This window comes from Apium graveolens, chromosome 8 (assembly GCF_009905375.1).
Source record: "Apium graveolens cultivar Ventura chromosome 8, ASM990537v1, whole genome shotgun sequence".
Classification (NCBI taxonomy): Eukaryota; Viridiplantae; Streptophyta; class Magnoliopsida; order Apiales; family Apiaceae; genus Apium; species Apium graveolens.
Genome location: NC_133654.1, coordinates 28,050,288 through 28,062,820, shown reverse-complemented (window position 1 = coordinate 28,062,820; position 12,533 = coordinate 28,050,288). Strand labels below are relative to the sequence as shown.

At 41.6% G+C, this 12,533-nt stretch overlaps 1 protein-coding gene across 1 annotated transcript in view; it reads right to left on the bottom strand.

The window, feature by feature from the left end:
- The window catches only part of LOC141679439 (uncharacterized), a 28,189-nt gene extending 15,945 nt beyond the window's left edge, over positions 1 to 12,244 (bottom strand). Inside the window, exons 1-2 of the mRNA XM_074485943.1 lie at positions 12,110 to 12,244; positions 11,658 to 12,028 (exon numbers count right to left, since the gene is read on the bottom strand). Of these exons, the coding sequence (XP_074342044.1) occupies positions 11,658 to 12,028; positions 12,110 to 12,133 (395 nt within the window). The 5' untranslated portion in view covers positions 12,134 to 12,244. The remainder of the gene's footprint in view (positions 1 to 11,657; positions 12,029 to 12,109) is intronic.
- Positions 12,245 to 12,533: the final 289 nt, after the last annotated feature.

The following is a 12,533-nucleotide window of genomic DNA, read 5'->3' as shown; positions in this document are numbered from 1 at the left end:
CATTATCACTCCTCAATCTTTTCACACAATTCTGATCTTCAGCCTGCTTCTCAATCTTCTTGATGTGTTCAATTATGATGTGTGGATTTTCATCTTTAAAATGCATAAATTCTACTTATGTATATCTTGAGTAGTCATCCACCATCACAAGTGCATATCTCTTTCTTGAAATTGACAGGACATTAAATGGTCCAAATAAATCCATGTGAATAAGTTGTAAAGGTGCACTTATAGAATTAACAATTTTACTCTTGTGACTTGATCTTTTCATTTTTCCCTTTTGATAAGTATCACAGACTTCATCTTGAGCAAACTCCAGGTTTGGCATATCTCTCACTAACTCCAGGTTTGGCATATCTCTCACTAACTCCTTCTTGACTAGAGTGTTTATTGCCTTAAAATTTAAGTGAGACAGCTTCTTATACCACAACTTGCTTTGCTCTACAGATGCCTTGGTGTAGAAGCAACAAATTCCATCCTCATTTGCTGAGTCCAAGTCTGCAACAAATAAGCTTCTTTTCCTTGCTCCTTTCAGAGCAACTTCACCAGTCTTTTTGCTGGTAAAAGAGCATTCTCCTTTGTCAAATGAGACATTGAATCCTTTGTCTGCAAACTGACTAACATTAGGAAGAGTCACTTCAAGACCATCTACCAGTGCTACATCTTCAATGAAAACATTTCCAGAAATTAATTTTCCATATCCCATTATAAAACCTTTGTTGTTGTCTCCAAAAGTCACTAATGGGTCAGCCTTCTCCTCAAATTGTGATAGCAGGGCCATATCACCTGTCATATGTCTTGAGCATCCACTGTCTATGATCCATATGACTTTCTTCCTTTTGCCCTGCACACAATGAGAATTAAGTGTGTTTAGCGACCCAATCAATGTTGGTTACTTTCTTCTTGTTTACAGAATGTGCAGAATTAGAGTGAGTTGATTCAGAAAGAATAGAGTTCATGGACTGTTATGCATTCTCCCTTTTTGATGCAGACCCAACATTCTTTGAGGTCTACTCTCAGCTTATGTCAACTTTTCATCACTTTCAAGTTGCAAGGGATGCAATCAAACTTGTCACATAATGAGTAGGGATCATTTGCATTTGCTTCAATGTACTTGCATGCTCCTTCTACTGGCTTGCTAACAACCTTTTTATAAAGATGAGTTGGATGATTCACTGAGCCACATTTTTGACATTGTATCCTTGGAGCATCTGCAACAAATGTAAAGTTGTTGCTTTTATTTATCCCAATCTTCCCATTTCGATTCTTCTTCTTCTTTCTTGCATCTTCAGGTTGACCATGGGCTTCTTTTCAACCTTGGAAGTTGGAGTTGTTTCTGTATTTTTCTTTTTATTGTCTTCATCAGTAATTTCTTGCTTTATGATCAACTATTCTTCATTGAAGTCTACTTCATATGCTTTGGACATAGGTGAACCAACCTTTCTCAGCATAGCTGGGACATCTTCATTTTTAGTTGTTTTTCCTTTACCACCTATAACTTTCTTGTTGTTGTTTAGCACATGGCTTGTTTTTCACATGATACTGACAAACCAACTCAGATGTATTCCTAAAGGAATTCAACTTTACTTTATTCTTTTCCAGCTTCTCCCTCAACACATCCTCAATTTTAGCAGCACACTTCAGCTTGTTTTTCAGATATTCATTTTCTTGCTTGAATGACTCAAGCTCCACAAACAGCAGATCCAACTTTTACTTTTTATTCTCAAGCTTCTCATTAGCTTTTGTTAGCCTACTGACTTTTTTAGTAACTGCTACCATGCTAGTGTGTATATGAAACATCTCTACACTCATCTTTTCCACAGTCTCCTTATTTTGACTAGCATTTAAATCAATAGTGGTTAGAGTTGGTACCTCTGATTTTGAAGTGGATGCTTCTCCATGCTCAAAAGCCATTAGTGCATAGTTTCCAACTTCTTCATCTTCATCATCATTATCAGTGTCATCCCAACTCTTTCCTTCTGTAATATAGGACTTTCCAGACTGTTTCTTCAAGAGAGCTTCATACTTTGCTTCCAGTTCCAAGCAAGCTTTATCCTTCTTCACCTTTTTGGGCTTCCTGCATTCAGTAGCAAAGTGACCCAACTCATCACAGTTGAAGCACCTTATCTTTAATCTGTCCACATATCCTGTTTTGTAGCCACCTTTGCTAGATGAATTATACTGAGCCTTTGGTTTCCAATTGTTACTGTTGGAAGATTGTCCCTTGCCTTTGAAAAACCTTGGCTTCTTGACTCTTATGTTGGAAAATTTCCTAGCCAAGTAAGCCATGGATTGGTCCATTTCATCAAGCTCATCCAAGGTGTAGTATTCATCTTCCTCCTGCTCCAACACAACTTGCTTCTGAGGTCCTTTGTTCTTTTGTTCCATAGCTTGAATAACTGGAACTTGATTATCTTGCCCATCTTCACTTTCTTCTCTTTCATGTACAATCAAAGCACTGGAACCATCATCAACATGTCCAAGGTGTGCTTTCAATGAATTTTTCTGCAGCATCTCAAGTTCAAAAGTTTTCAAGATTCCATATAGAACTTCCAAAGTCATTATGCTTAAATCTCTTCCTTCTCTAATGGTTGATATTTTCTGTTCAAAATAATCAGGAATAGCTAGCAGAAACTTTAGGATAACCTCCTCAGCTTCATAATATTTATCATGTAGCTGCAAGTCATTTATCAATTTATTGAACCTCTCAAAAACTTCAGTCATTCCTTCTTTTGGTTTAGCCATAAACCCCTCATACTGAGAAACCAAAATCCTTCTTTGATTTGACCTAACTTCCTCTGTTCCTTCACACAGAATTTCAATCTTTTCCCAGATCTGTTTGGCTGTGTCACGGTTGATAATGTTATTGTACATCACATTGTCAAGTGACTCTATTAAGATCAGTTGCAAGCCACTATCCAGGGAGACTTTCTCCTTTTCAGGTCAGTATATTGTGAAGGATCTGTAAGAGCATAATGTGCCGGTATGACCATATCTCTATCTGTAGATTCTTCAACTCTTTCTATGGGGTGAAAGGGCCATTTTTGAGAATCTAAACATATAATGGGTTGGCCATCCTTATGAACAACATCATTTTCTTTTTCCAGGACGTGTAGTTAGATCTGTCAAAAGTGGGGATCTTGATAATGCTAAGCTTCTATGTATTCATTCTTCTAAGATCTTTAATATGTTTGCTTTCAGATTTTGCTTTGATACCACTTGTTAGGTAATGAATACAACACATAGGGGGGTGAATGTATTTTTGGATATTTTAAGCTTTTTGAACTGTTATGTATATGGTGAACAAAGCAATCTAATTTGTAGAGATAAACTTTTTAACGGAAATGATAAAATATGCACATAAAAACACTATCTTCAAAACTCACTTAATTTTATATTAAAATCAAGTATGTCTTGCTACAAATTTTTGGGTTCTTTGTTGATATATAACTTGGCCTCTATCTTGAAAGAGTCACAAGAATTTCTAGATCTATTTGTTACAACTGAAAACAAAGGACCATTGTTTACTTTATAGATTAGTAAACACAGGTTTTACACAACGTGCAATAGCATGTATAAAACCCTATTTTAAGTTATCTAAAGCTTACCATTTCTGGCTTAGTGTATCTTTGCAAATCGTGCATGTTTGTGACTTTCCCTTGTTAGTTAATTTTGGCCTTCGATCTTGTACTCTTCAAGCTGCTTTTGTAGACTTTTCAAATCAGTGATTGATTTGTTTATTGATTTATAATCTTGGAACTCTAACCGGTCTGCATTATGTACTTAAGGTTTATATCGAGATCTCCAGTTTGAGCTATAGAGAACTGACATCTCGATAAGTATAATGGCTTATCAATATCTCTTAGTTCTCTACAAGTGTTTTGATTCATCGAGGTCTCTTAGTTCTCGAATGTGAACTTGACTTGTCGAGATCTCTGAGTTCTCGAATGAGCTAGGCTTGTGTGTTCTTCTAGAGTTTATTCTTAGGCTTGAGACTGTTTATAAAAAAATACTCCATTCTAATCTATTGACACTTTTACAGACTCAAGTAATATAATACAAAATGTAAACTTAGATTATCATGCAACTAATTCTTAGGGCTGTTAATTTGACTTAGTCTTGTTATAGTACAGGCATGTCTTGTACAACATCAACCAACACTATCATAATCTTGTGAAAATTCAATAGATTTTAAAATATTACTTCTTTATATATTTCGTAGCTGAATCGCTATTTCTTCATTTCTACTTATGTCTTTCAATATGGAATCTCTGTCACAGGCTCAGTTCTTAGTGTCAAATTTAACATAACTTAGTGGCTGGAGCTGGAAAGCCCAACAATTTCTCGAAAAAACATAATCAAAATTTATTCATAATTCGAATTTCTTCGATTCTCAAACCTTTATGACAAGTATCTCCCACATTATTGAGGTATGCTTCACCTTCTTACGTATTAATCGCCTGTCTGGTTATTATTAAGAATTTCTTCATCTACTTCAGGTGTAATTAATGCGACATTAATTCTGCAATTAGGGTTATTTTTATTCCCTATCAGGAACACAATATAAATGACTCGTCCTTAGATTTGGAATTTATGGGCATGCAATGTTATACTCCTATAGTTATAGCAAGTCCAATGTATAGTTATAGTTGGTTTTATAATTATAATACAGGACCAAAATGAAAAAAAAAATCAACTTCAATGCATAGCTATACTTGGTCTTATAAATGAATAAATGGATAGTTGGTCCTATATTTATGATTAAAGATAGCTCTAGAGATCCTTTCCATATGATTGGATAACTACAAATGAGGTCAATATTGGTTTGTTTTAAATGAAACTTAGGAGAGAGAGAGAGAGAGAGAGAGAGATAAACTTGATAGGGATAAATAAGTCCTGATTTTATAATTAATGGGCTGCTAGGCCCAATAATAATAAGATGTATAATATTCAGACCAGAAAGGTTAAGTCTGACGGATCAGATTAGGCCTGGTGGAATAAAAAAGGCCCAAAAAGCCCTGATTATTAATTAATTTCGTAATTAATTAATAAGGGAGAAATCAGATGTTGAAAAGAGTCCCGATGAGGATATAAATCCTTAGAGATTAGCCTCAAGGGGACCTGAAAGGATAAGGAATCAACTTCCTACTTCCTAGGACTCCTAAGTCTATCCTAATTCAGAGGCTTATCCACCAAGCCTCCTATACCAAGTCCAATTCAAGGACTCCCGCATCTATATAAGGGGCCTCACCCCACAAATCAGAACTACGTTTTTGACTTGATCCTTGGCAATCAGCAAGGTACGTAGGCATCTTGTTAAGGCAGATTGAGTCACGAAACACAAGAGCAGTCAAATCGAGCCTCGAAGCTCACGTTCATTAGTATTAAATACAGTAATTATATATAGTAGTTTTAATCCATAACATTTGGCGCCGTCTGTGGGAAATACGCAACAACAACCATGGCGAGAACACGGAGAACAACCAGCACTCTGGAGGAGGGAACACCATCAGGGACAACCCAGGCGATTTCATCAACCGTGGAGGTTCCTCCCCATTCAACTTATGCATCTACTCAGGGGGAAGCCCAGACAGGGGCAACTCATCCTCAGTCACAAGGGACAACTCCCCCGACTATTCAAGGTACGAATCCTCAAGTTCAACAAATACATATACCTGTGAATTCTCGACCCGTCGGGTATGAATACTCAACTATTGTTACTACTAACCCCCCTTATGGGATGCCCCTTCACCCTGAGGTTGGAGGAAGTGGATATGCTGGGCGAAGCGAAGCACGAGGGCGGTCGCCCCCCTATATACGAGGTTTGGATCCTATCCCTGAGGATCGGGAATTTTCTGGTCCATACACTGAGAGAGACTCCGAATCTTCGGATGATGAAGTGGCCCCGAGAAGGAGGCGTCCTGGGAAAGAGCCAATGGCCGATGGAAGGCAACGCCCCCAAAGCACCCCAGGGGCGAATCCCCAAGAAGTGCAGGAAAAGATCAGGGCTCATGAGGCTGAAATCCAAAGGCTGAGGCGTGATTTGGAGGCTCACCAAGCCACCAGACCCCACATACCTCCTAGGGGGAGAAATCCTCCTCCTATCATAGACCTGGATGGTCCGGTAAGAAGAAGGGCTGTTGTCCCAAGAACTGATCCAAGCAATCTCCTTCCCCTTGGAGATCCTGATGATCCAACTCCACCCTTCACAGAAGAGATAATGAATGCCCATATCTCAAGAAAATTTAAGATGCCCACTATCAAAGCCTATGATGGCACGGGAGACCCCGCTAATCATGTTAGGACATTCTCTAATGCACTGCTGCTGCAACCCGTGAATGATGCTATAAAATGTCGGGCCTTCCCTCAAACCCTGTCGGGTATGGCTCAAAGATGGTACAGTCGCCTACCCCCAAATTCTATTGGATCATTCAGAGAATTAAGTCAGGCTTTTATTAAGCAATTCATCAGTGGAAGAGTCCATGAGAAAAGTTCAGCATCTCTTATGAGTCTTGTGCAGGGAGCTAAAGAATCCTTAAGAGATTACCTAAATCGTTTTACAAAGGAGGCTTTAAAAGTCCCAGACCTTGATGATAAGGTAGCCATGATAGCACTGCAACAAGGAACTAGGGATGAGTTTTTCAAGATGTCTTTGGCCAAACGACCCCCTGAGAGCATGTTGCAGCTCCAAGAGAGGGCAGGGAAGTATATCAAGGTTGAAGAGAGTATGAGGAAGACCGTAGTAAGTAATGAGCCCACTGGAGGCAAGAAACGAAAAACTGATTTGGAGTATATCGCTAAGGATAAGTATCCTAGAACTGAACAAAACCCTGATTCAACCCCCAAGAAGGGAGGACCTGGGCAAAAGTTCACTGAATACGCTAAGCTGAATGCCCCCAGAAGTCAGATTTTGATGGAGATTGAGAAAGACAGAGATATTCGCTGGCCTAAGCCCTTGAAGGCTGATCCCGCCAAGCTAGATAAGGGCAAGTATTGCAGGTTTCACAAAGATGTTGGCCATGACACCGATGAGTGTAGGCAGTTGAAAGATGAAATTGAGTTTTTGATTCGAAAAGGAAGGCTGAACAAGTATACTGGAGATGGAGGAGACAGAAACAATAATGGAAGGAAGAACTTTGAAGATCGTAGGAGGGACCAAGATGATCAGGGGCGGAATCCCCAACCTAGAGGACCAGTTATAAACACCATTTATGGAGGGCCGAGACCTCGAGGGCCTGTGATAAACACGATTTTTGGAGGTCCAACTGCTGCTGGATTGTCCAAAAATTCCAGAAAGGCATATACTAGAGAGGTTATGCATATTGTTGGAGAAGCCCCGAAGAGGGCCAGGACAGAAGTAACATTGGCTTTTGATGATTCCGACCTAGAGGGTGTGAAGTTTCCCCATGACGACCCGCTGGTCATAACGCCGATAATAGGAAATAGCCCGGTTAAGAGGGTCCTTGTGGATAATGGTGCTTCTGTGGATATCTTGCTCCACGACACCTTTCTAAGGATGGGGTATAACGACTCCCAGTTGACACCAACCGACATGCCGATATATGGATTTGCTGGAGTAGAATGTCCTGTGGAAGGGATAATTAAATTACCAACCACCATAGGTACGGAGCCAAGGCAAGCAACGCAGATGCTGGATTTTGTGGTGGTAAAGGCTAGTTCAACTTATAATGCTATCATGGGGAGAACAGGGATACATGCCTTCAAGGCAGTCCCCTCCTCCTACCATTCAGTCATGAAGTTCCCCACCCGAAACGGGATTGGAGAAGAGAGGGGAGATCAAAAGATGGCTAGAAGCTGTTATGTGGCCTCTTTGAGGGCAGATGGAGTCGGGGGGCAGGTTCTTCCTATTGAAGATATGGATGTTCGAGAAAATGATGAGAATAGAGGAAGGCCAGCAGAAGAATTGGTTTCGGTTCCTTTAGATCCCAAGAATCCTGAGAGGATGACTTTCATTGGAGCTACATTAGAGGAGCCCCTTAGAGGGAAGTTAGTGAAATTTTTGCAAGAAAATAGTGATGTGTTTGCATGGTCAGCAGCTGATATGCCAGGCATAGACCCGGGGTTAATTACCCACAAGTTAAACGTGGATCCAAGCCGGAAGACAGTGAAACAAAAGAAAAGAAATTTTGCCCCGGAAAGACAAGAGGCTATAAAGCAGGAAGTGGAAAAGCTCTTAGAGGCTGGTTTCATTGAGGAGATTCAATTTCCGGAGTGGTTAGCAAACCCTGTAATGGTGAAGAAGGCTAATGGAAAGTGGAGGATGTGTATAGACTTCACCGATCTGAATGATGCATGTCCCAAAGACTGTTTTCCGCTGCCTAGAATTGATACTTTGATTGATGCCACCGCTGGACATGAGATGCTGAGTTTCATGGATGGATTTAGCGGATACAACCAAATCAAAATGCATAAGGATGACATTCCAAAGGTATCATTTATCACTGACTTTGGTGTTTATTGTTATCTTGTTATGGCGTTTGGTCTCAAGAATGCAGGAGCCACCTATCAAAGGTTGGTGAATAAAGTTTTTAAGGATCTTATTGGGAAGACTATGGAAGTCTATGTTGATGACATGCTAGTCAAGAGTCTAGTAAAGACTGATCATATAACCCATTTGAGGGAAGCTTTTGAGGTCCTGAGGTACCACAAGATGATGTTGAATCCCACGAAGTGTGCTTTCGGAGTAGGATCTGGAAAATTCTTGGGATTGATGGTCTCAAAGAGGGGAATTGAGGCTAACCCCGATAAAATAAAGGCAATCCTGGACATGAAACCCCCAAAAACTGTCAAGGATGTTCAGAAACTCACAGGAAGGGTTGCTGCGCTAGGACGATTCATCTCCAAGTCAGGAGACAAGTGCTTGTCATTCTTCAAGTCATTAAAGAACATTAAAGACTTTGTATGGAGTGAGGAAAATCAGAAGGCATTTGAAGAGTTAAAGAAGTATATGGGCCAGGCCCCGTTGTTGGCCAAGCCAGTTCTGGGTGAAGTTTTATTCTTGTACTTGGCTGTTTCAGAAAGCGCCTTGAGCGCGGTGTTGGTTAAGGAGGAACTGAAAGTCCAGAAACCCGTATACTATGTCAGCAAAATTTTGCATGGTGCTGAGTTGAATTATTCAGCCATTGAGAAATTCGCTTTAGCCTTGGTGATGGCTTCAAGAAAGCTACGTCCTTATTTTCAAGCTCACCAAATTGAAGTGCTAACAAATCAGCCACTGAAAAATATCATTCACAGTCCCAAGGCAAGTGGGAGACTAATTAAGTGGGCAATAGAGTTGGGAGAGTTCGATCTCAAGTATAAGCCACGTATGGCCATAAAAGCCCAGGCACTAGCTGACTTCGTGGTGGAATGTACCATACCCAACCAAGAAGTCGGGGGGCAGGAAGGTACCACACCTCAAGACAAGGGAGTCGACAATGGGGACAAGGAGAAAGAATATTGGGTTCTCTATTTTGATGGAGCATCAAAAACAAATTCCAGTGGAGCAGGGTTGGTTTTGCAAAGCCCTGATGGATTCTTAATTGAGTATGCCATGAAGCTAGACTTCCCAACCACAAACAATGAGGCAGAGTATGAAGCCCTGATTGCTGGCCTTGGTCTAGCTGGGACACTTAGAGTCAAAAACTTAAAGGTCCGTGGAGACTCGAAGTTGATCATATCCCAGGTAAAGGGAGAATTTGAAGCAAGGGATGATACGATGGCAAAGTATGTTCGCCTAGTAAGGGCTGTGATGACCCAATTTAATGAATGCCATGTTGAACACATTCCAAGGGAAGAAAATGCTAAAGCAGATGCGCTATCAAAGTTTGCTTCATCTGAGATTGAAGGAAGTTCAGGAAGTGTGTACTTCCGTGTTTTGAAGACACGAAGCATAGATGTTAAGCTTGTGGCTCCCGTAGGCTTGGGGACGTCATGGATTGATCCCATCAAGGCTCACATTCAGACCGGTTGGTTGCCAAGCGATACAATTGAGGCACGGAAGTTAACTGTTCGAGCACTAAGGTACTCTTTGATAGATGGGATTCTATATAAAAGATCTTTCGTGGTTCCTTACTTGAGGTGTCTCAGGCCCGATGAGGCACGCTTGGCTCTTGAGGAAGTGCATGAAGGCATTTGTGGGCAACACTTGGGGGGCAGGGCCTTGGCTCATAAGATAACTCGTTTAGGCTTCTATTGGCCAGAAATGATGGCTGATGCCAAAGAATATGTAAAGAAGTGTGATCGTTGTCAGAAGCATGCACCAGTCGCCAGACAACCCCCCGAGATGCTGACCTCCATCAACTCACCTATTCCCTTTGCTATGTGGGGGATGGATATTCTAGGGCCTTTTCCTATGGCCACAGCACAAAGGAAGTTTCTGATTGTAGCCATTGATTATTTCACCAAGTGGATCGAAGCCAAACCTTTGGCCAAAATCACAACTAAGCAGGTTGCACAATTCCTGTGGGAAAACATTATGTGCCGATATAGAATTCCCCGTATCCTCGTCACTGACAATGGAACGCAATTCAACAATGAGGAATTCAAGAAGTATTGTGAAGAAAATGAAATTGAGTTACGATTCACCTCTGTGGCTCACCCGCAAGCCAATGGGCAAGCGGAAGTAGCAAATCGGATAATCCTGGATGGACTAAAGAAGAGGATCGAAAAGTCGAGAAATAATTGGGTAGATGAGATACTTCCCATATTATGGGCTTATAGGACTACCTGTAGAGTCACGACAGGTGCAACTCCTTTCATGTTGGCATATGGGGCGGAAGCAGTAGTTCCCGTGGAGATATCACATTCTTCTCCAAGGATTCAGGCTTTTGATGAAAAAGAAAATGAGGAAGGGCAGAAGTTAGCCCTGGATTTAATCGATGAAGTACGAGATAAAGCACACGCAAAGATAGTAGAATATCAGAAAAAGGCTTCGTTCTACTACAACCTAAGGGTTAAAGAGAGGTTTTTCAAACAAGGTGACCTAGTCTTGAGAAAAATAGAGGCTTCTGGTGTCGGACAGAAAGGAAAGCTTGCCCCAAACTGGGAAGGGCCGTATAGAGTCAAGAGCGTTCAGGGTAGAGGAACCTACAAGCTGGAGACTATGGATGGTTTTGAAGTCCCGAGAACCTGGCACGCACAAAACCTGAAGGTTTACTACGTGTAAGATGGTCGAAGTACGATTCTCACTCGTCAGGATGGCGAGTAGGTTGAAAAGCACCTTGAAGCTTTGCTTGCTTAGGATTTATATGTTTTAGTTTTATTACGAAATTTATTAAGACTTGTGTAAGGGACGAATCCCAGACAATTTTATGAAATTCATAAGTTCTTCAAAGTATGATTGTGGCCTAACAAATAAAAATCAAATGCATGGATGCAAAGCATAAAAGGTGATAAATGAGATAGATCTGATAGATGTTACAAAAGTTTGATAAATAAAGTCTCGAAAATAAAAAAGCCACGCAGGGCTGAAAAAGCTCTAAGGAGCTGAGGTGCCCTCGGCGTCCATATCATCGTCTTCTCCGCTCTCGCTAGATGTCTCCGTTGTCTCGGAGGAGGAAGAGCTGTCATCCTCAGCAGGTCTGGAAAAAGACTCGGGAGGAGGAAGAAGTGGATCCTGAGGAACATGATCCGAGACAACTACTCGGGTACGAAACCTCTGTAGCAAAGCCTCATCGTCAGGGCAGATATAGTCCGCCGGGTTAATATCAGGACAAGCCTCGTTCACGGTCCCAAGGGCCGTGTCCCAGCCAGTCCTAAAAAACTCGGGAAAGACTGAATCATCCCTAATCCTCATGGATTGGGCAAACTCCTCCGAGTCCAGATAATTGTCTATAGCTTTATCCTTCTCCGCCCGAAGTACCACCAGCTCGGCGTTAGACTCTCCGAGTTCTTCCTCCTTGCGCTTGAGCTTCTTCTCCAGGGTAGCATACTTCTTCTGCTGCCTCCTGAGGGCATTATCGGCCTTATCAGAAGCCCGCTTCCATGATTCGGCTTGCCTCACAGCGCCTTGAAAGTAGGCGTTAGACTGAAACAAAACAATTAACAAAGTATAAGGCAAGAAAGTGCTACAAGAACGAGAAATAAGTTTAAAAAAGAGAAGGCATACCGAAGCCAGAGACTGGGCTCCCATGAGCTTAATCCTCTCAAGGTCAGGGGTGGCCACCACATCAGTAAAGTCCTTTGGGGTCACGCTATGGTAGGACCAATCCCAAGCATGCTTCGTGGAACCAACCACGGTATCCCCTCGACGGAATCCCCAGAGAGGCTGAAAGGCGCCTGTAGCAGCAGCAGCAGGGGCAGCAGCAGTGATAGGAGCATTATGGCCCTCAGCTCCTTCAGTTGAAGCCTCCCCCATAGGCTCCTTGTGCTTTCTCAAGAAGATAGGCTCTGTCGCCTTTCCTCTGGTGTCTAGGCCTGCTAACCGAGCTTTCTTCATCCTAGCTGTTTCCTCGACCAAGGGGACATTGTCCTCGTTAATCTCCTTAGCAGCTGAAACAAAGCAAAAGACAAAATAAGTGATGTTAATAATG